The sequence below is a fragment of the Ascaphus truei genome, assembly GCF_040206685.1.
Source record: "Ascaphus truei isolate aAscTru1 chromosome 23 unlocalized genomic scaffold, aAscTru1.hap1 SUPER_23_unloc_1, whole genome shotgun sequence".
Lineage (NCBI taxonomy): Eukaryota > Metazoa > Chordata > Amphibia > Anura > Ascaphidae > Ascaphus > Ascaphus truei.
This window is the reverse complement of record NW_027453862.1, coordinates 560011-583760: the sequence shown is the minus strand read 5'-3', so window position 1 is coordinate 583760 and position 23750 is coordinate 560011. Positions and strand designations below refer to the sequence as shown.

General features: G+C 57.7%; 1 protein-coding gene across 1 annotated transcript; it reads left to right on the top strand.

Annotated features, from left to right (window-relative positions):
* The first annotated feature begins 2179 nt into the window (after positions 1-2179).
* LOC142474758 (RAD52 motif-containing protein 1-like) lies at positions 2180-23484 on the top strand. The gene is given in 8 exon segments (XM_075580984.1): positions 2180-2481; positions 4118-4297; positions 9481-9603; positions 9830-9995; positions 21508-21528; positions 21531-21605; positions 22002-22090; positions 23212-23484. Coding segments are annotated over 8 exon segments (849 nt in total). The 5' UTR covers positions 2180-2388; the 3' UTR covers positions 23314-23484.
* The last annotated feature ends 266 nt before the right edge of the window (positions 23485-23750 follow it).

Genomic DNA, 23750 nt, shown 5'->3' with positions numbered 1-23750 from the left:
TTCCTCCTTCTCTTACCGTGCACCCCAAAACTGGAACAACCTATCAGAGACTCTCACATCCACCACCAGTTTAAGTTATTTCAAATCTAAGACTGTCTCACATTTTAATCTGGTCTGTAACTGTTTCATACGCTCATAATATATATTGTCTTTAACTCTGCATGCAATGTCTTGTATGTAATGTATACCCTGTTCACTTATGTAACTGTATTTGTAACCATGTATTATTTGTCTTAACTCTGTGTCCAAGATATACGTGAAAACGAGACGTAACTCTCAATGTATTACTTCCTGGTAAAATATTTTATAAATAAATAAATATTCTGTCTCTCTCTCTCTCTCCCTCTATTCTGTGTCTCTCCCCCCTATTCTGTGTCTCTCTCCCTGTATTCTGTGTCTCTCTCTCCCCCTCCCTATTCTATGTCTCTCTCTCTCTCTCTCTCTCTCTCTCTCTCTCTCTCTCTCTCTCTCTCTCTCTCTCTCTCTCTCTCTCTTCTGTCTCTCTCCCCCTATTCTGTGTGTGTCTCTCTCTCTCCCTATTCTGTGTGTGTGTGTCTCTCTCTCTCATTCCCTATTCTGTCTCTCTCTCCCTATTCTGTCTCTCTCCCTATTCTGTGTGTGTCTCTCTCTCTCTCTCTCCCCCTATTCTGTGTGTGTGTCTCTCCCTATTCTGTGTGTGTGTCTCTCTCTCTCTCTCTCTCTCCCTATTCTGTCTCTCTCCCCCTATTCTGTGTGTGTCTCTCTCCCTATTCTGTGTGTGTGTGTCTCTCTCTCTCATTCCCTATTCTGTCTCTCTCTCCCTATTCTGTCTCTCTCCCTATTCTGTGTGTGTCTCTCTCTCTCTCTCTCCCCCTATTCTGTGTGTGTGTCTCTCCCTATTCTGTGTGTGTCTCTCTCTCTCTCTCTCTCCCTATTCTGTCTCTCTCCCCCTATTCTGTGTGTGTCTCTCTCCCTATTCTGTGTGTGTGTGTCTCTCTCTCTCTCCCTATTCTGTGTGTGTCTCTCTCCCTATTCTGTGTGTGGCTCTCTCTCTCCCTCTATTTTCTGTCTCTCTCCCCCTATTCGGTGTGTGTCTCTCTCCCTATTCTGTGTGTGTGTGTCTCTCTCTCTTTCCCTATTCTGTCTCTCTCTCCCTATTCTGTGTGTGTCTCTCTCCCTATTCTGTGTGGCTCTCTCTCTCCCTCTATTTTCTGTCTTTCTCTCCCTATTCTGTGGACCCGGCCTCCGCTCTCCCCCCTGCCGGCATCTGGAGGGGGACATCTGGTCACCCTCCCTCTGTATGAATGGCGACCTGCACGCAATTTTTCACTGCGTCGTCGTCCTCCTCCGCCGCCTATTCAAACCCTGAGCTGGTAACTGCAACCAGATTTCTCCGCATGTAGCCCGATAACACACCGACTTCTCTTGCGTATTCAGCCCGGGAGGTGGAGGCGCCGTGCGCTCCCACGCAGAACTGTTTTTAAATGGCCCCGCTGCTCTGCACACACAGCTGCTGCCCTTCTCTAACATGGCCGCTGCTGCCCTTCTCTAACATAGCCACTGCTGCCCTTCTCTAACATAGCCGCTGCTGCCTTCTCTAACATGGTCGCTGCTGCCCTTCTCAAACATGGCCTCTGCTGCCCTGCCCACACAGCTGCTGCCCTTCTCAAACATGGCCGCTGCTGCCCTGCCCACACAGCTGCTGCCCTTCTCAAACATGGCCGCTGCTTCCCTGCCCACACAGCTGCTGCTGCCCTGCCCACACAGCTGCTGCCCTTCTCGAACATGGCCATGGCTGCCGTTCTCTAACATGGCCGCTGCTGTCCTGCCCACACAGCTGTTGCCCTTCTCTAACATGGCTGCTGCTGCCCTTCTCTAACATGGCCGCTACAGCCCTTCCAACACAGCTGCTGCCCTTCTCTAAATAGCCGCTGTTGCCCTTCTCTAACATGGCCGCTGCAGCACTGCCCACACAGCTACTGCCCTTCTCCAACATGGCCGCTGCTGCCCTGCCCACACAGCTGCTGCTGCCCTGCCCACACAGCTGCTGCTGCCCTGCCCACAGCTGCTGCCTTCTCGAACATGGCCTCTGTTGCCTGCACTGCCCAAACAGCTGCTGCCCTTCTCTAACATGGCCGCTGCTGCCTGCACTGCCCAAACAGCTGCTGCCCTTCTCTAACATGGCCGCTGCTGCCCTGCTCACATAGCTGCTGCCCTTCTTTAATATGGCCGCTGCCCTCCCCACACAGCTGCTGCCCTTATTCATAACATAGCCGCTGCTGCCCTTCTCCAACATGGCCGCTTCTGTCTAGCCCACACGGCTGCTGACTTTGTGACGCACGGCTGCGGACCACCTGCCGGTTGGAGCGGCTTCCCATTGGCTGAGAGTTTTGGCGGGCCCGGCCACAGATGGAGGTGTTGGGATTCACAGTCCCCGTGCAGAGCAGCAACACCGTGTTTATCTGGGAAATCTCCGCACAGCTCTCACAGGGGGAGATATATGTGAGGGAGGGGGGTATATATGTGTGAGGGAGGGGGGTATATATATACATACCTATATATAGGTACACAGCTCTCACAGGGGGAGATATATGTATATATCACACTATAACCGGGATATCTCCGCACAGCTCTCACAGGGGGAGATATATGTGAGGGAGGGGGGTATATATATATATGTGAGGGAGGGGGGTATATATATACATACCTATATATAGGTACACAGCTCTCACAGGGGGAGATATATGTATATATCACACTATAACCGGGATATCTCCGCACAGCTCTCACAGGGGGAGGGGGATATATATATATATATACATACCTATATATAGGTGTATATATATATCATACTATAACTGGGTGGTGTGTGTACACACATACATAGTCACTAGCCTATCTAGTTGGGATAATATATATATACAGTATATACACACACCCAATTATAATGTGTGTGTGTGTATATATATATATATATATATATATATATATATATATATATATATATATATATATATATATACAGGCATACCCCACTTAACATACGCAATAGGACCGGAGCATGTATGTAAAGTGAAAATGTACTTACAGTAAAGTGAAGCACTACCTTTTTCCCACTTATCGATGCATGTACTGTACTGCAATTGTCATATACGTGCATAACTGATGTAAATAACACATGTGTAACAGGCTCTATAGTCTCCCCGCTTGCGCATAGCTTCGGTACAGGTAGGAAGCCGGTATTGCTGTTCAGAACGTGCTGAATGGCGCATGTGTGAGCTGCCGTTTGCCTATTGAGCGAGATGTACTTACTCGCAAGTGTACTTAAAGTGAGTGTACTTAAACCGGGGTATGCCTGTATATGTGTATATATATACATACACACACTTATAGTTGGGGGGGGGGGGGGCGTATCAGTAGTCCCCTTCCTGTATTTGCTCCTCCCAGTATGCTGTGTATATGTAGGTGTACATGTATATATTTATTAATGTACGTATGTACCGTGGTACTAGCAGACCCAACTTAAGACGCTGGGAGGGTTGTGACCTCCAAATATATTGCGCAATTGGCCGGCGCCGAACCCCCTCCCCCTTTCAACATCCAAGACGGGGCCATCAGGCCCCGCAGGAGTTGGGTTTCCGTCAGCCACGCACCTGGCATCGGCTTGTTTCCCTAAATAGAACGGTGTGTGGGGTCACTACGAGGCCAGGAGATAACGTGTTCAAAGCAATGGGGCAGCAGGTCTCAACTCCTGCCCTCAAGACCCACCCAACTCCTGTCCTCAATACCCACCCAACTCCTGTCCTCAAGACCCACCCAACTCCTGTCCTCAAGACCCACCCAACTCCTGTCCTCAAGACCCACCCAACTCCTGTCCTCAAGACCCACCCAACTCCTGTCCTCAAGACCCACCCAGCAGGTCCGCTTCAGCACAGGCGAGCCTCTGACCAAAGCTGAGCTATTGGGGTGGTCTTGAAGATTGGAGTTGAGCACCCCTGTTATGGGGGAGGGGGGGGAAGACACAGGATTACCACTTTGTTTAGTACAAACACGGGCCTGGCCTAAATGTGATGTCGTCTGTGGTGACCCCCCCCCGGTGTGGCATCAAGTTGACGCTTTCTTTATGTCTCCGTGGCAGCGTGGTCTGCTGAACGTGTTTTCGGAGTTTGGGGCTCTTTACTCCGTCCGACTTCTCCCCAACGCGGCGGTCGCCGACCCGGGTTTCTACGCGGTGATTAAATACTACTCTGCCCGCGATGCCGGCAGGGCCCAGGAAGCTTGTGACAGGAAGAGGCTGTTCCAGGACTCTCCGCTGAAGGTATAGACGTCAGATCATGAAGAGACTTGGAAGCCGGGGCTATGCCTGTCTGACGTGCATCACATTGTGTTACCTCTAGCAGCGAAACTATTAAAGCAGTGTGGTAACTATCCAAGCAATGCGGCGCTCTGGTTGGGCTGTGCGGCGCGCTGGTTGGGGGGCGATGGTTGGGCAGTGCGGCGCTGGTTGGGCTGTGTGGCGATGGTTGGGCTGTGCATGTTGGGCTGTGTGGCGATGGTTGGGCTGCGCATGTTGGGCTGTGTGGCGATGGTTGGGCTGTGTGGCGATGGTTGGCCTGTGTGGCACTGGTTGGGCTGTGTGGCGCTGGTTGGGCTGTCTGGTGCTGGTTGGGCTGTGTGGCGATGGTTGGCCTGTGTGGCACTGGTTGGGCTGTGTGGCGCTGGTTGGGCTGTGTGGCGCTGGTTGGGCTGTGCATGTTGGGCTGTGTGGCGCTGGTTGGGCTGTGTGGCGCTGGTTGGGCTGTGTGGCGCTGGTTGGGCTGTGTGGCGCTGGTTGGGCTGTTTGGCGATGGTTGGGCTGTGTGGCGCTGGTTGGGCTGTGTGGCGATGGTTGGGCTGTGTGGCGCTGGTTGGGCTGTGTGGCGCTGGTTGGGCTGTGTGGCGATGGTTGGGCTGTGTGGCGATGGTTGGGCTGTGTGGCGCTGGTTGGGCTGTGTGGCGATGGTTGGTTTGTGTATGTTGGGCTGTGTGGCGCTGGTTGGGCTGTGGCGCTGGTTGGGCTGTGTGGCGCTGGTTGGGCTGTGTGGCGCTGGTTGGGCTGTGTGGCGCTGGTTGGGCTGTGCGGCGCTGGTTGGGCTGTGCGGCGCTGGTTGGGCTGTGCGGCGCTGGTTGGGCTGTGCGGCGCTGGTTGGGCTGTGCGGCGCTGGTTGGGCTGTGTGGCGCTGGTTGGGCTGTGCATGTTGGGCTGTGTGGCGCTGGTTGGGCTGTGTGGCGATGGTTGGGCTGTGTGGCGCTGGTTGGGCTGTGCATGTTGGGCTGTGTGGTGCTGGTTGGGCTGTGTGGCGATGGTTGGCCTGTGTGGCGATGGTTGGGCTGTGCATGTTGGGCTGTGTGGCGATGGTTGGGCTGTGTGGCGATGGTTGGGCTGTGTGGCGATGGTTGGGCTGTGTGGCGATGGTTGGGCTGTGTGGCGATGGTTGGGCTGTGCGGCGCTGGTTGGGCTGTGCGGCGCTGGTTGGGCTGTGTGGCGATGGTTGGGCTGTGTGGCGCTGGTTGGGCTGTGTGGCGCTGGTTGGGCTGTGTGGCGATGGTTGGGCTGTGCGGCGCTGGTTGGGCTGTGCGGCGATGGTTGGGCTGTGCGGCGATGGTTGGGCTGTGCGGCGATGGTTGGGCTGTGCGGCGATGGTTGGGCTGTGCGGCGCTGGTGGCGCTGGTTGGGCTGTGTGGCGCTGGTTGGGCTGTGTGGCGCTGGTTGGGCTGTGCATGTTGGGCTGTGGCGCTGGTTGGGCTGTGTGGCGATGGTTGGGCTGTGTGGCGATGGTTGGGCTGTGTGGCGCTGGTTGGGCTGTGTGGCGATGGTTGGGCTGTGTGGCGATGGTTGGGCTGTGTGGCGCTGGTTGGGCTGTGTGGCGCTGGTTGGGCTGTGTGCGGCGCTGGTTGGGCTGTGTGGCGCTGGTTGGGCTGTGTGGCGCTGGTTGGGCTGTGTGGCGCTGGTTGGGCTGTGTGGCGCTGGTTGGGCTGTGTGGCGATGGTTGGGCTGTGTGGCGCTGGTTGGGCTGTGTGGCGCTGGTTGGGCTGTGTGGCGATGGTTGGGCTGTGTGGCGCTGGTTGGGCTGTGTGGCGATGGTTGGGCTGTGTGGCGATGGTTGGGCTGTGTGGCGCTGGTTGGGCTGTGGCGCTGGTTGGGCTGTGCGGCGATGGTTGGGCTGTGCGGCGATGGTTGGGCTGTGCGGCGATGGTTGGGCTGTGCGGCGATGGTTGGGCTGTGCGGCGCTGGTGGCGCTGGTTGGGCTGTGTGGCGCTGGTTGGGCTGTGTGGCGCTGGTTGGGCTGTGTGGCGCTGGTTGGGCTGTGTGGCGCTGGTTGGGCTGTGCATGTTGGGCTGTGGCGCTGGTTGGGCTGTGTGGCGATGGTTGGGCTGTGTGGCGATGGTTGGGCTGTGTGGCGATGGTTGGGCTGTGTGGCGCTGGTTGGGCTGTGTGGCGCTGGTTGGGCTGTGTGGCGCTGGTTGGGCTGTGTGGCGCTGGTTGGGCTGTGTGCGGCGCTGGTTGGGCTGTGTGGCGCTGGTTGGGCTGTGTGGCGCTGGTTGGGCTGTGTGGCGCTGGTTGGGCTGTGTGGCGCTGGTTGGGCTGTGTGGCGCTGGTTGGGCTGTGTGGCGATGGTTGGGCTGTGTGGCGATGGTTGGGCTGTGTGGCGCTGGTTGGGCTGTGTGGCGCTGGTTGGGCTGTGTGGCGATGGTTGGGCTGTGGCGATGGTTGGGCTGTGTGGCGCTGGTTGGGCTGTGTGGCGCTGGTTGGGCTGTGCGGCGATGGTTGGGCTGTGTGGCGCTGGTTGGGCTGTGTGGCGCTGGTTGGGCTGTGGCGCTGGTTGGGCTGTGGCGATGGTTGGGCTGTGTGGCGCTGGTTGGGCTGTGTGGCGATGGTTGGGCTGTGTGGCGATGGTTGGGCTGTGTGGCGATGGTTGGGCTGTGTGGCGCTGGTTGGGCTGTGTGGCGATGGTTGGGCTGTGTGGCGCTGGTTGGGCTGTGTGGCGATGGTTGGGCTGTGTGGCGCTGGTTGGGCTGTGTGGCGATGGTTGGGCTGTGTGGCGATGGTTGGGCTGTGTGGCGATGGTTGGGCTGTGTGGCGCTGGTTGGGCTGTGTGGCGATGGTTGGGCTGTGTGGCGATGGTTGGGCTGTGTGGCGATGGTTGGGCTGTGTGGCGATGGTTGGGCTGTGTGGCGCTGGTTGGGCTGTGCGGCGATGGTTGGGCTGTGCGGCGCTGGATGGGCTGTGCGGCGATGGTTGGGCTGTGCGGCGCTGGTTGGGCTGTGCGGCGCTGGTTGAGCTGTGCGGCGCTGGTTGGCATGTGCGGCGCTGGTTGGCCTGTGTGGCGCTGGTTGGCCTGTGTGGCGCTGGTTGGCCTGTGTGGCGCTGGTTGGCCTGTGTGGCGCTGGTTGGCCTGTGTGGCGCTGGTTGGCCTGTGTGGCGATGGTTGGGCTGTGTGGCGCTGGTTGGCCTGTGTGGCGATGGTTGGGCTGTGTGGCGATGGTTGGGCTGTGTGGCGATGGTTGGGCTGTGTGGCGATGGTTGGGCTGTGTGGCGATGGTTGGGCTGTGCGGCGCTGGTTGGCCTGTGTGGCGCTGGTTGGCCTGTGTGGCGCTGGTTGGCCTGTGTGGCGCTGGTTGGCCTGTGTGGCGCTGGTTGGCCTGTGTGGCGCTGGTTGGCCTGTGTGGCGCTGGTTGGCCTGTGTGGCGCTGGTTGGCCTGTGTGGCGCTGGTTGGGCTGTGCATGTTGGGCTGTGTGGCGCTGGTTGGGCTGTGTGGCGCTGGTTGGGCTGTGTGGCGATGGATGGGCTGTGTGGCGATGGTTGGGCTGTGTGGCGATGGTTGGGCTGTGTGGCGATGGTTGGGCTGTGTGGCGATGGTTGGGCTGTGTGGCGCTGGTTGGGCTGTGTGGCGCTGGTTGGGCTGTGCATGTTGGGCTGTGTGGCGCTGGTTGGGCTGTGTGGCGCTGGTTGGGCTGTGTGGCGATGGTTGGGCTGTGTGGCGATGGTTGGGCTGTGTGGCGCTGGTTGGGCTGTGTGGCGCTGGTTGGGCTGTGTGGCGCTGGTTGGGCTGTGTGGCGCTGGTTGGGCTGTGTGGCGCTGGTTGGGCTGTGTGGCGCTGGTTGGGCTGTGTGGCGCTGGTTGGGCTGTGTGGCGCTGGTTGGGCTGTGTGGCGCTGGTTGGGCTGTGTGGCGCTGGTTGGGCTGTGTGGCGCTGGTTGGGCTGTGTGGCGCTGGTTGGGGCTGTGTGGCGATGGTTGGGCTGTGTGGCGATGGTTGGGCTGTGTGGCGATGGTTGGGCTGTGTGGCGATGGTTGGGCTGTGTGGCGATGGTTGGGCTGTGTGGCGATGGTTGGGCTGTGTGGCGATGGTTGGGCTGTGTGGCGATGGTTGGGCTGTGTGGCGATGGTTGGGCTGTGTGGCGATGGTTGGGCTGTGCATGTTGGGCTGTGTGGCGATGGTTGGGCTGTGCGGCGATGGTTGGGCTGTGCGGCGATGGTTGGGCTGTGCGGCGCTGGTTGGGCTGTGCGGCGCTGGTTGGGCTGTGCGGCGCTGGTTGGGCTGTGCGGCGCTGGTTGGGCTGTGCGGCGCTGGTTGGGCTGTGCGGCGCTGGTTGGGCTGTGTGGCGATGGTTGGGCTGTGTGGCGCTGGTTGGGCTGTGTGGCGCTGGTTGGGCTGTGTGGCGCTGGTTGAGCTGTGTGGCGCTGGTTGAGCTGTGTGGCGCTGGTTGGGCTGTGTGGCGCTGGTTGGGCTGTGTGGCGCTGGTTGGGCTGTGTGGCGCTGGTTGGGCTGTGTGGCGCTGGTTGGGCTGTGTGGCGCTGGTTGGGCTGTGTGGCGCTGGTTGGGCTGTGTGGCGCTGGTTGGCCTGTGTGGCGATGGTTGGGCTGTGTGGCGCTGGTTGGGCTGTGTGGCGCTGGTTGGGCTGTGTGGCGATGGTAGGCCTGTGTGGCGATGGTTGGGCTGTGTGGCGATGGTTGGGCTGTGTGGCGATGGTTGGGCTGTGTGGCGATGGTTGGGCTGTGTGGCGATGGTTGGGCTGTGTGGCGATGGTTGGGCTGTGTGGCGCTGGTTGGCCTGTGTGGCGATGGCTGTGCTGGTTGGGGTGTGTGGCGATCGTTGGTCTATGTGACGATGGCTGATTGGGGTATGCGGCGCTGGTTGAGCTGTGTCACGATGGTTGGGTGGCGCTTGCAACGGTCGGTCTCTCGTACCTTGCATGACTTGCGTTCTGCTCCAAACCGAAACCAGAAAAAAAGTGGCGGAAACATCTGGCATGTATGTAACACGTTCCATGTATCTTCTACATGGGTGTACAATGTTGTTTTTTTTTTCTACGACTCCCTGGCAGGCGTCGGAACTACTAAAGCGTCCCAGGAGAGGGATCCTGCCGATCCATGCTTTCTGGGTTTTTTTCGGAGGCGGCATGCAGCCACGGTCATGCCTGCGATAATCACCGCTTCCTTTTGTCTTGCTCTCTCCAGGTGCGCCTCTGCCGCAAGCAGAAAGGGTTTCAGCCGAAAGTCCTGGTTTTGTCCAGCTCGAAATGCCAGGATCTGGCCAACCATTACCTGGGATTCAATGGGTGGTCCAAGAGAATAATAGCGGTGAGCTAATGTGCCACCCCCCCACCCCGCAGTGCACCTTTCCTTCCTTTGACACAATGTCACCAGCCAAATAGTTGCAGTAACATGGTCACCTCTGTAAGGTGCAGGCACTGGGGGGGTGCGGGGTTTATGGATACGTGAGTCGGCGAGAGGCTCTTACAGACCAGGGAGCACGGTGGACTCGCCTTGTACTTGAATCGGCTGTGTGTGTAACCCCCCCACGCAGCTGCAGAATATCTCCGGCCTGGACGAGCTTGAGAATGGAGACGGGGACGCTCTGCAGGAGCAGAGGACAGTGAAGTACCTGTGCGTGCTGGAAGTGACCCTGCCCGGCCACGACGTCTGCAGCAGAGGAGTGGGGGTCGCCGAGGAGGACCTGGAGAAACCCAACGGTGCCTTGGGGGGGATCCCAATGTGGCAGTTTTGTATATAAACCCCTGGCAGTACCAAAGGGAAGAGAAACGCCAGCGCATAGATAAGAGGCTCGCTCTCTCCATTTTTGCGCTTGCTCTCGCCCTCTCCAAAGCGCCCCTTCTCCCTCGCCCCCTTTCGCCTTCTCGCCCTCTTCCCCCTTTCGTCCTTTCTTCCCCCTTTCGTTCTCTCTTCCCCCCTTACGCCCTCTCTCCCCCCTTACGCCCTCTCTCCCCCCTTACGCCCTCTCTCCCCCCTTACGCCCTCTCCCCCCCTTACGCCCTCTCTCCCCCCTTACGCCCTCTCTCCCCCCTTACGCCCTCTCTCCCCCCTTACGCCCTCTCTCCCCCCTTACGCCCTCTCTCCCCCCTTACGCCCTCTCTCCCCCCTTACGCCCTCTCTCCCCCCTTACGCCCTCTCTCCCCCCTTTCGCCCTCTCTCCCCCCTTCCGCCCTCTCTCCCCCCTTCCGCCCTCTCTCCCCCCTTCCGCCCTCTCTCCCCCTCTTCCGCCCTCTCTCCCCCTCTTCCGCCCTCTCTCCCCCCTTTCGCCCTCTCTCCCCCCTTTCGCCCTCTCTCCCCCATTTCGCCCTCTCCCCCCCTTTCGCCCTCTCCCCCCCTTTCGCCCTCTCCCCCCCTTTCGCCCTCTCCCCCCCTTTCGCCCTCTCTCCCCCCTTTCGCCCTCTCTCCCCCCTTTCGCCCTCTCTCCCCCCTTTCGCCTTCTCTCCCCCCTTTCGCCTTCTCTCCCCCCTTTCGCCCTCTCTCCCCCCTTTCGCCCTCTCTCCCCCCTTTCGCCCTCTCTCCCCCCTTTCGCCCTCTCTCCCCCCTTTCGCCCTCTCTCCCCCCTTTCGCCCTCTCTCCCCCCTTTCGCCCTCTCTCCCCCCTTACGCCCTCTCTCCCCCCTTACGCCCTCTCTCCCCCCTTACGCCCTCTCTCCCCCCTTACGCCCTCTCTCCCCCCTTACGCCCTCTCTCCCCCCTTACGCCCTCTCTCCCCCCTTACGCCCTCTCTCCCCCCTTACGCCCTCCTCCCTTTCGCCCCCCCCTCTCTCTCTCTGTCGCCCCCCCCTCTCTCCCTGTCTCCCCCCCCTCTCTCCCTGTCTCCCCCCCTCTCTCTCCCTGTCGCCCCCCCTCTCTCTCCCTGTCGCCCCCCCTCTCTCCCTGTCGCCCCCCCTCTCTCTCTCCCTGTTGCCCCCCCCTCTCTCTCTCTCGCTGTTGCCCCCCCCTCTCTCTCTCTCCCCTTCGCCCCCCCTCTCTCTCTCCCTGTCGCCCGTCTGTCTCCCCGTCTGTCTCCCTGTCGCCCCCTCGCTCTCCCTGTCGCCCCCTCTCTCTCCCTGTCGCCCCCTCTCTCTCCCTGTCGCCCCCTCTCTCTCCCTGTCGCCCCCTCTCTCTCCCTGTCGCCCCCTCTCTCTCCCTGTCGCCCCCTCTCTCCCTGTCGCCCCCCCTCTCTCCCTGTCTCCCCCCCTCTCTCTCTGTCGCCCCCCCTCTCTCTCCCTGTCTCTCTCCCTGTCGCCCCCCCTCTCTCCCTGTCGCCCCCCTCTCTCTCTCCCTGTTGCCCCCCCCTCTCTCTCTCTCTCGCTGTTGCCCCCCCTCTCTCTCTCTCTCTCTCCCCTTCGCCCCCCCTCTCTCTCTCTCTGTCGCCCCCCCCTCTCTCTCCCTGTCGCCCCCCCTCTCTCTCCCTGTCGCCCCCCCCTCTCTCTCCCTGTCGCCCCTCTCTCTCCCTGTCGTCCCCCTCTCTCCCTGTCGCCCGTCTGTCTCCCCGTCTGTCTCCCTGTCGCCCCCTCTCTCTCCCTGTCGCCCCCTCTCTCTCCCTGTCGCCCCCTCTCTCTCCCTGTCGCCCCCCTTCTCTCCCTGTCGCCCCCCTTCTCTCCCTGTCGCCCCCCCTCTCTCCCTGTCGCCCCCCCTCTCTCCCTGTCGCCCCCCCTCTCTCCCTGTCGCCCCCCCTCTCTCCCTGTCGCCCTCCCCCCCTCTCTCTCTCCCTGTCGCCCTCCCCCCTCTCTCTCTCCCTGTCGCCCTCCCCCCTCTCTCTCTCCCTGTCGCCCCCCCTCTCTCTCCGTCGCCCCCCTCTCTCCCTCCCTGTCGCCCCCCTCTCTCCCTCCCTGTCGCCCCCCTCTCTCCCTCCCTGTCGCCCCCCTCTCTCCCTCCCTGTCGCCCCCCTCTCTCTCCCTGTCGCCCCCCTCTCTCTCCCTGTCGCCCTCCCCCCTCTCTCTCTCCCTGTCGCCCTCCCCCCTCTCTCTCTCCCTGTCGCCCTCCCCCCTCTCTCTCTCCCTGTCGCCCTCCCCCCTCTCTCTCTCCCTGTCGCCCTCCCCCCTCTCTCTCTCCCTGTCGCCCTCCCCCCTCTCTCTCTCCCTGTCGCCCTCCCCCCTCTCTCTCTCCCTGTCGCCCTCCCCCCTCTCTCTCTCCCTGTCGCCCTCCCCCCTCTCTCTCTCCCTGTCGCCCTCCCCCCTCTCTCTCTCCCTGTCGCCCTCCCCCCTCTCTCTCTCCCTGTCGCCCTCCCCCCTCTCTCTCTCCCTGTCGCCCCCTCTCTCCCTGTCGCCCCCTCTCTCTCTCCCTGTCGCCCCCCCTCTCTCTCCCTGTCGCCCCCCCTCTCTCTCCCTGTCGCCCCCCCTCTCTCTCTCCCTGTCGCCCCCCCTCTCTCTCTCCCTGTCGCCCCCCCCTCTCTCTCTCCCTGTCGCCCCCCCTCTCTCTCCCTGTCGCCCCCCCTCTCTCTCCCTGTCGCCCCCCCTCTCTCTCCCTGTCGCCCCCCCTCTCTCTCCCTGTCTCCCCCCCTCTCTCTCCCTGTCGCCCCCCCTCTCTCTCTCCCTGTCGCCCCCCCTCTCTCTCTCCCTGTCGCCCCCCCCCCTCTCTCTCCCTCTCGCCCCCCCCTCTCTCTCCCTGTCGCCCCCCCCTCTCTCTCCCTGTCGCCCCCCTCTCTCTCTCCCTGTCGCCCCCTCTCTCTCTCCCTGTCGCCCCCCTCTCTCTCTCCCTGTCGCCCCCCTCTCTCTCTCCCTGTCGCCCCCCTCTCTCTCTCCCTGTCGCCCCCCTCTCTCTCTCCCTGTCGCCCCCCTCTCTCTCTCCCTGTCGCCCCCCTCTCTCTCTCCCTGTCGCCCCCCTCTCTCTCTCCCTGTCGCCCCCCTCTCTCTCTCCCTGTCGCCCCCCTCTCTCTCTCCCTGTCGCCCCCCTCTCTCTCTCCCTGTCGCCCCCCTCTCTCTCTCCCTGTCGCCCCCCTCTCTCTCTCCCTGTCGCCCCCCTCTCTCTCTCCCTGTCGCCCCCCTCTCTCTCTCCCTGTCGCCCCCCTCTCTCTCTCCCTGTCGCCCCCCTCTCTCTCTCCCTGTCGCCCCCTCTCTCTCTCCCTGTCGCCCCCCTCTCTCTCTCCCTGTCGCCCCCCTCTCTCTCTCCCTGTCGCCCCCCTCTCTCTCTCCCTGTCGCCCCCTCTCTCGCTGTCGCCCCCTCTCTCTCTGTCCCTGTCGCCCCCTCTCTCTCTGTCCCTGTCGCCCCCCCTCTCTCTGTCCCTGTCGCCCCCCCTCTCTCTGTCCCTGTCGCCCCCCCTCTCTCTGTCCCTGTCGCCCCCCCTCTCTCTGTCCCTGTCGCCCCCTCTCTCTCTCCCTGTCGCCCCCCTCTCTCCCTGTCGCCCCCCTCTCTCCCTGTCGCCCCCCTCTCTCTCCCTGTCGCCCCCCCCCTCTGTCTCTCTCCCTTTCGCCCCCCTCTCTCTCTCCCTGTCGCCCCCCTCTCTCTCCCTGTCGCCCCCCCTCTCTCTCTCCCTGTCGCCCCCCCTCTCTCTCTCCCTGTCGCCCCCCCCTCTCTCTCTCCCTGTCGCCCCCCCTCTCTCTCTCCCTGTCGCCCCCCACTCTCTCTCTCTGTCGCCCCCCACTCTCTCTCTCTGTCGCCCCCCTCTCTCTCTCCCTGTCGCCCCCCTCTCTCTCTCCCTGTCGCCCCCCTCTCTCTCTCCCTGTCGCCCCCCTCTCTCTCTCCCTGTCGCCCCCCCTCTCTCTCTCTCCCTGTCGCTCTCTCTCTCTCCCTGTCGCCCCCCTCTCTCTCTCCATGTATAACAGGGGGTAGGGTATAATGGTTACACGGTACATGTATAACAGGGGGTAGGGTATAATGGATACACGGTACATGAATAACGGGGTAGGTATAATGATTACACAGTACATGTATAACGGGGTAGGGTATAATGGTTACACGGTACATGAATAACGGGGTAGGTATAATGGTTACACGGTACATGTATAACGGGGTAGGGTATAATGATTACACGGTACATGTATAACGGGGTAGGTATAATGATTACACGGTACATGTATAACAGGGGGTAGGGTATAATGATTACACGGTACATGTATAACGGGGTAGGGTATAATGATTACACGGTACATGAATAACAGGGGGTAGGGTATAATGATTACACGGTACATGAATAAAAGGGGGTAGGGTATAATGATTACACGGTACATGAATAACGGGGTAGGGTATAATGATTACACAGTACATGAATAACAGGGGGTAGGGTATAATGATTACACGGTACATGAATAACGGGGTAGGGTATAATGATTACACGGTACATGTATAACAGGGGGTAGGGTATAATGATTACACGGTACATGAATAACAGGGGGTAGGGTGTAATGATTACACGGTACATGAATAAAAGGGGGTAGGGTATAATGATTACACAGTACATGTATAACAGGGGGTAGGTATAATGATTACACAGTACATGTATAACAGGGGGTAGGGTGTAATGATTACACGGTACATGAATAACAGGGAGTAGGGTATAATGATTACACGGTACATGTATAACGGGGTAGGGTATAATGATTACACGGTACATGAATAACAGGGGGTAGGGTGTAATGATTACACGGTACATGAATAAAAGGGGGTAGGGTATAATGATTACACAGTACATGTATAACGGGGTAGGGTATAATGATTACACAGTACATGTATAACAGGGGGTAGGGTATAATGATTACACAGTACATGAATAACAGGGGGTAGGGTATAATGATTACACGGTACATGTATAACGGGGTAGGGTATAATGATTACACGGTACATGTATAACAGGGGGTAGGTATAATGATTACACGGTACATGAATAACGGGGTAGGGTATAATGATTACACGGTACATGTATAACGGGGTAGGGTATAATGATTACACGGTACATGTATAACGGGGTAGGTATAATGATTACACGGTACATGAATAACAGGGGGTAGGGTATAATGATTACACGGTACATGTATAACAGGGGGTAGGGTATAATGATTACACGGTACATGAATAACGGGGTAGGGTATAATGGTTACACAGTACATGTAGAACAGGGGGTAGGTATAATGATTACACAGTACATGTATAACAGGGGGTAGGGTATAATGATTACACAGAACATGAATAACGGGGTAGGGTATAATGATTACACGGTACATGAATAACAGGGGGTAGGGTATAATGATTACACGGTACATGAATAACAGGGGGTAGGGTGTAATGATTACACGGTACATGAATAACAGGGGGTAGGGTATAATGATTACACGGTACATGAATAACAGGGGGTAGGGTATAATGATTACACGGTACATGTATAACAGGGGGTAGGTATAATGATTACACGGTACATGAATAACGGGGTAGGGTATAATGATTACACGGTACATGAATAAAAGGGGGTAGGGTATAATGATTACACGGTACATGTATAACGGGGTAGGGTATAATGATTACACGGTACATATATAACGGGGTGGGGTATAATGGTTACACAGTACATGTATAACAGAGGGTATTGTATAATGGTTTTACAGTACATGAATAACGGGGGGTAGGGTATAATGGTTACACAGTACATGTATAACAGAGGGTATTGTATAATGGTTACACAGTACATTGGTGACAATTACACACAGGGATGTGTGGGTTAGTGGGCGTCTCTCAGCCTGTGGCGGGTGCTGATATAGTGTGCAGCCAGTTCTGCGCGGGTTTCATCTTCTCCCAGGAGGATCACTATTTTTTGGTTCTCTATATTATTAAAGTTCTGTTTAAGAGCTGTGAGTTTCTCTAGGTGGGCACTCCTCATTTCAGAGTATTGTGTGCAACGCAGCAGGAAGTGAGTTTCATCTTCTACCTCACCTAGCTCACATCAGTGGCACTTTCTCATCTCCCGGGGCTTCCAGTTTTGTCTGCCTGTGTCTCACACACCTCTCCTAGCTCACATCAGTGGCACTTTCTCATCTCCCGGGGCTTCCAGTTTTGTCTGCCTGTGTCTCACACACCTCTCCTAGCTCACATCGCTGGCACAGTCTCACCTCCCGGGGCTTCCAGTTCTGTCTGTGTCTGCCTGTGTGTCTCACACACCTCTCCTAGCTCACATCGCTGGCACAGTCTCACCTCCCGGGGCTCCCAGTTCTGCCTGTGTCTGTGTCTCTCACACACCTCTCCTAGGTCACATCACTGACACAGTCTCACCTCCCGGGGCTTCCAGTTCTGCCTGTGTCTGCCTGTCTCTCACACACACCTCTCCTAGCTCACATCGCTGGCACAGTCTCACCTCCCGGGGCTTCCAGTTCTGTCTGTGTCTGCCTGTCTCTCACACACCTCTCCTAGGTCACATCACTGGCACAGTCTCACCTCCCGGGGCTTCCAGTTCTGCCTGTGTCTGCCTGTCTCTCTCACACACCTCTCCTAGCTCACATCGCTGGCACAGTCTCACCTCCCGGGGCTTCCAGTTCTGTCTGTGTCTGCCTGTCTCTCACACACCTCTCCTAGGTCACATCACTGGCACAGTCTCACCTCCCGGGGCTTCCAGTTCTGTCTATGTCTGCCTGTGTGTCTCTCACACACCTCTCCTAGCTCACATCGCTGGCACAGTCTCATCTCCCGGGGCTTCCAGTTCTGTCTGTGTCTCTCACACACTTCTCCTAGCTCACATCGCTGGCACAGTCTCATCTCCCGGGGCTTCCAGTTCTGTCTGTGTCTCTCACACACCTCTCCTAGCTCACATCGCTGGCACAGTCTCATCTCCCGGGGCTTCCAGTTCTGTGACTGCCTGTGTCTCACACACCTCTCCTAGGTCACATCACTGGCACAGTTTCACCTCCCGGGGCTTCCAGTTCTGTCTGTGTCTCACACACACCTCTCCTAGCTCACATCGCTGGTACAGTCTCATCTCCCGGGGCTTCCAGTTCTGTCTGTGTCTCTCACACACCTCTCCTAGCTCACATCGCTGGTACAGTCTCATCTCCCGGGGCTTCCAGTTCTGTCTGTGTCTCTCACACACCTCTCCTAGCTCACATCGCTGGCACAGTCTCACCTCCCGGGTCTTCCTGTTCTGTCTGTGTGTGCCTGTGTCTCACACACCTCTCCTAGCTCACATTGCTGGCACAGTCTCATCTCCCGGGGCTTCCAGTTCTGTCTGTGTCTCTCACACACCTCTCCTAGCTCACATCGCTGGCACAGTCTCACCTCCCGGGTCTTCCTGTTCTGTCTGTGTCTGCCTGTGTCTCACACACCTCTCCTAGCTCACATTGCTGGCACAGTCTCATCTCCCGGGGCTTCCAGTTCTGTCTGTGTCTCACACACCTCTCCTAGCTCACATCGCTGGCACAGTCTCATCTCCCGGGGCTTCCAGTTCTGTCTGTGTCTCACACACCTCTCCTATCTCACATCGCTGGCACAGTCTCATCTCCCGGGGCTTCCAGTTCTGTCTGTGTCTGCCTGTCTCACACACCTCTCCTAGCTCACATCGCTGGCACAGTCTCATCTCCCGGGGCTTCCAGTTCTGTCTGTGTCTGCCTGTGTCTCACACACCTCACCTAGCTCACATCGCTGGCACAGTCTCATCTCCCGGGGCTTCCAGTTCTGTCTGTGTCTGCCTGTCTCACACACCTCTCCTAGCTCACATCGCTGGCACAGCTTCATCTCCCGGGGCTTCCAGTTCTGTCTATGTCTGCCTGTGTGTCTCTCACACACCTCTCCTAGCTCACATCGCTGGCACAGTCTCACCTCCCGGGGCTTCCAGTTCTGTCTGTGTCTCACACACCTCTCCTAGCTCACATCGCTGGCACAGTCTCATCTCCCGGGGCTTCCAGTTCTGTCTGTGTCTGCCTGTGTCTCACACACACCTCTCCTAGCTCACATCGCTGGCACAGTCTCACCTCCCGGGGCTTCCAGTTCTGTCTGTGTCTGCCTGTGTCTCACACACACCTCTCCTAGCTCACATCGCTGGCACAGTCTCACCTCCTGGGGCTTCCAGTCCTGTCTGTGCCTGCCTGTGTCTATTTCCAGGCTGCGGGCACTCATTCTGTACTGGCTCAGGGTCTGTCTCTGTTTTGGGTCTTTTACCTTCAGTAGGTAGGGTGCCAGAGTGTATTCTCTCTGTAGGCTGTGTTAGGTCTCCTGCTACTTTGAGCGTTGGATATCATTTTCCCACATTGTCACATACTGCTTCTTCATCTCGCTGGCGATTGAGTTGATGTTTTTTCGGCAGGTTGTTGATCTGTGTGGGGTTTTGTCCTTGGAGTGAGAAGACAAGTTGTTTGATGGCACAGGGTTTAGTGAGGAGGTCCTGGCTTTGCATTGCTCTGTAGCAGTAAGACTGTGGATGGCTGGTGTTTAGGTGAGCCCAGAATGTCAGTGCTCTCTTCTGTACCGTGAGCAGTAGAGGAAAGCGGCCCAGCTCAGCCCGGCATGCATTGTTTCATGTACTCCTGTGTACTTGGAGAAGGTGTTTGCAGAATTCCAGATGCAGTATTTCGGTTGGGCTGGTATCCCATTTTGTGGAGTCTGGGTATGTTACAGGACCCCACACCTCGCTGCCATACAGAAGGATGGGTGTGTGGAGTCTGGGTATGTTACAGGGCCCCACACCTCGCTGCCATACAGAAGGATGGGTGTGTGGGGTCTGGGTATGTTACAGGGCCCCACACCTCGCTGCCATACAGAAGGATGGGTGTGTGGAGTCTGGGTATGTTACAGGGCCCCACACCTCGCTGCCATACAGAAGGATGGGTGTGTGGGGTCTGGGTATGTTACAGGGCCCCACACCTCGCTGCCATACAGAAGGATGGGTGTGTGGAGTCTGGGTACGTTACAGGGCCCCACACCTCGCTGCCATACAGAAGGATGGGTGTGTGGAGTCTGGGTACGTTACAGGACCCCACACCTCGCTGCCATACAGAAGGATGTGTGTGTGGGGTCTGGGTATGTTACAGGACCCCACACCTCGCTGCCATACAGAAGGATGGGTGTGTGGAGTCTGTGTATGTTACAGGGCCCCACACCTCGCTGCCATACAGAAGGATGGGTGTGTGGAGTCTGGGTATGTTACAGGACCCCACACCTCGCTGCCATACAGAAGGATGTGTGTGTGGGGTCTGGGTATGTTACAGGACCCCACACCTCGCTGCCATACAGAAGGATGGGTGTGTGGAGTCTGGGTATGTTACAGGCCCCACACCTCGCTGCCATACAGAAGGATAGGTGTGTGGGGTCTGGGTATGTTACAGGGCCCCACACCTCGCTGCCATACAGAAGGATGGGTGTGTGGAGTCTGGGTATGTTACAGGGCCCCACACCTCGCTGCCATACAGAAGGATGGGTGTGTGGGGTCTGGGTATGTTACAGGACCCCACACCTCGCTGCCATACAGAAGGATGGGTGTGTGGGGTCTGGGTATGTTACAGGGCCCCACACCTCGCTGCCATACAGAAGGATGTGTGTGTGGGTCTGGGTATGTTACAGGACCCCACACCTCGCTGCCATACAGAAGGATGGGTGTGTGGAGTCTGGGTATGTTGGGTCTGGGTATGTTACAGGACCCCACACCTCGCTGCCATACCGAAGGATGTATGTGTGGGGTCTGGGTATGTTACAGGACCCCACACCTCGCTGCCATACAGAAGGATGTGTGTGTGGGGTCTGGGTATGTTACAGGGCCCCACACCTCGCTGCCATACAGAAGGATGTATGTGTGGGGTCTGGGTATGTTACAGGACCCCACACATCGCTGCCATACAGAAGGATGGGTGTGTGGAGTCTGGGTATGTTACAGGACCCCACACCTCGCTGCCATACAGAAGGATGGGTGTGTGGAGTCTGGGTATGTTACAGGGCCCACACCTCGCTGCCATACAGAAGGATGGGTGTGTGGAGTCTGGGTATGTTACAGGACCCCACACCTCGCTGCCATACAGAAGGATGTATGTGTGGGGTCTGGGTATGTTACAGGGCCCCACACCTCGCTGCCATACAGAAGGATAGGTGTGATGATGCTGTTGAATATTTTCTCCCAGATTCTTATTGGTGGTTTGAGGTGGTACGTCTGTTTCCTTATTGCATAAAATGTTCTGCAGGCCTTCTCCTTCAGTGTATTTATGGCCAGGTTGAATTTCCCGGATGAGCTGATTGTTAGACCAAGGTATGTGCAGCTCGCTGTTTGTTCCAGTGCTTTGTCGTCCAGTGTGAATTGCAATATGGTTGGATGTTTTTTAGATTTTTTCTGGAATACCATTATTCTGTTTTTTTTCTAGGTTCACAGAGTGCCCAGGTCTGGCTGAATTTTTCTAGTATTGCCAGTTTCTGTGGAGGCCCTGTCCTGTGGAGGCCCTGTCCTGTTGGAGGCCCTGTCCTGTTGGAGCCCTGTCCTGTTGGAGGCCCTGTCCTGTTGGAGGCCTGTCCTGTTGGAGGCCCTGTCCTGTTGGAGACAGCAGGAGCAGGTCGTCTGCGTATAGTAGAGACTTAATCTCAGTTCCAGCCAAGTTGAGCCCAGGTGCTGAGGAAGATACTAGGGCTGCTGCGAGCTCATTGATGTAGATGTTAAACAGTGTGGGACTCAGACTGCAGCCCTGTCTAACTCCACGCCTTGATGGGAGAAGTCTGTCCTTTTGTTATTAACTTTCACGCAGCATTTGTTTTCAGAGTACATACTTTTGATGGTGTCGTATGTTCTCCCCCCTATTCCGCTCTCTAGTATTTTCAGCAATAGGCCTGGATGCCAGATGGAGTCGAAGGCCTTTTTGATGTCCACAAAGCAAGCACAGATTTTTGCCCTTTAGGTGTTGTGGATATGCTTATTGGTCAGGCTGTGTAAGGTGGAGATGTGATCGTGGTGCGGTGGCGTAGGGTGTAGGGTGTAGATGTGATCCGTGGTGCGGTGGCGTAGGGTGTAGGGTGTAGATGTGATCCGTGGTGCGGTGGTTTGGCAGGAAGCCTGTCTGGCTCTTACTCAGTACACTCGGCTCTGTCAGGAAGGTGAGGATTCTGCTGTTCAAGATGCTGTAGAACAGTTCCCCAGGGTGCCCGCCCGTTGGCACAGGCCATTGCTGAAATAAACCTGTTACAGCTGGTTCAGTCGGGCTCGTGCGCGGGCGCGAACCAGCAGCTACCGCTCTTCACGCCGTGACGATTCGGGCTGCATGACGTCAGCCGATCCGATGTTCTGATCCGCTTCAGCAACAGGGCTTTTGGTTTTTGCTGTCTTTTTCATGGATCGTGGTTGTAGACCCAATGGAAATTCTGACGAAGACGGGAAGTTGCAGAAATACGCCATTCAGAAGGCCCTGTCCGCCGCGTTTCAGAAAATACTCCATACTCCTGGTGGTTTCAGGTAAGACGCTACAAAAAAGCGCTTGACGACTCGCGACCCTAAACCCGCGTTTTTTTCCGAGTCTCGCTCACCCCCTGCTTCATATTTCCTAGTAAACTTGAGCTAATGTAACGCGACACCTCCCCCCCCGCCTCTCCCCCCCCCAGCACTGAGCCTCTTGGGTGAAGTCACCCCCAACCCAAGTAAACATATCACTTCCAGCTCCTGTACTCGGCAGCGCCAGCGTCGCCCGCCTCTGCCTTATTACGCGGCGTCTGAGCCAGGCTTACACGGTAGATGAGGTTGAAACGAGGACCGGCCCATCGAGTTCAATCTGTTATATTTAGGCGGCAGACACTTATCCTATATATATTATATATATATATATATATATTCCATTTGTTTCCCAGAGAAAGGGAGGGTGGTTGTGGAATACGTCCCTTCCGAGGACGACGCGGTCGACTGTTTGTCAGAAGAAGAGCTGCGGGGGCTGATCCAGGTACATTAATCCCCTCCCCCCCCCCCCCCCCCCCCACTTTTATTTTAAATCGAATTAATACGTTTCGGTTTTACGTTGATTGCACGTCTTGTATTCAGAGTCCTCAAGGGCCACCAGCCGGTTTGGTTTTCAAGATATCCCTGCTTGACTGAGCTTGTGCTGAAGCTGGGACCGATTTTTTTGAGCTACTTGTGCTGAAGCTGGGACCGATTGAGCCACTTGTGCTGAAGCTGGGACCGATGGGAGCCACCTGTGCTGAAGCTGGGACCAATGGGCGCCACCTGTGCTGAAGCTGGGACCGATGGGAGCCACCTGTGCTGAAGCTGGGACCGATGGGAGCCACCTGTGCTGAAGCTGGGACCGATGGGAGCCACCTGTGCTGAAGCTGGGACCGATGGGAGCCACCTGTGCTGAAGCTGGGACCGATGGGCGCCACCTGTGCTGAAGCTGGGACCGATGGGAGCCACCTGTGCTGAAGCTGGGACCGATGGGAGCCACCTGTGCTGAAGCTGGGACCGATGGGAGCCACCTGTGCTGAAGCTGGGACCGATGGGAGCCACCTGTGCTGAAGCTGGGACCGATTGGAGCCACCTGTGCTGAAGCTGGGACCGATGGGAGCCACCTGTGCTGAAGCTGGGACGGATGGTAGCCACCTGTGCTGAAGCTGGGAATGATTGGAGCAACCTGTGCTGAAGCTGGGACCGATTGGAGCAACCTGTGCTGAAGCTGGAACTGATTGGAGCCACCTGTGCTGAAGCTGGGGCCGATGGGAGCCGCCTGTGCTGAAGCTGGGACCGATGGGAGCCGCCTGTGCTGAAGCTGGGACCGATGGGAGCCGCCTGTGCTGAAGCTGGGACCGATGGGAGCCGCCTGTGCTGAAGCTGGGACCGATGGGAGCCGCCTGTGCTGAAGCTGGGACCGATTTTGAGCCGCCTGTGCTGAAGCTGGGACCGATTTTGAGCCGCCTGTGCTGAAGCAGCGATATCATGAAAACCTGAACTGTTGGTGGCCCTTGAGGACCCGGAGTTGGCCGTCCCTGGGATGTAACCCTGGGGGGGAGGTTAGGGGGGGGGGGGGGGTCTCCTGTCTTACTGGCTCTAACCTCTGCCGTACGTCTGCAGGTGAACGACTTCACGTGGACCCAGCTGAATCAGGATGGGGAAGACGAGGATGTCCTGGCAGAGCTGAGCTTCCAGGAGGAGACCTTGGCCGACGGGGTGTAAAGAGGGCCGGCCGTTTGGGAAGGGGGAATTAAAAGAAAATAATAATGTCATCCCATGACCGGAGATCTGTAAAAGGGATTGTACGTGTGACACGATGGCTCGCCGGCTACTTCTTTTATCTGGTAATATTTCTGTGCTAAATGACTGCATTAAATGTAACTTGGTCCCCCACCGGAAGACGACTCGTTTGTTCCCAGCGTTCGTAGCTCATTAGCAGGTCTTGGGAAGCGCGCGCCTGCCTCTTGCGTAATCAGATCTGTTTAAGCGGCCGCGTCCATGTGTGGCAGAGAAATGACCTTCCATGCCAAACTCTGCTGGGCGCTTGAGGCCCAGATCCACAGGCGTCTGCGATTTGACTTCGAGAGGCGTTCGCCTAAATGAGCGCCTCGTGAAAGGTTAACGTATGGAGTGATACTCTCTATTATAACCCCCCCCCC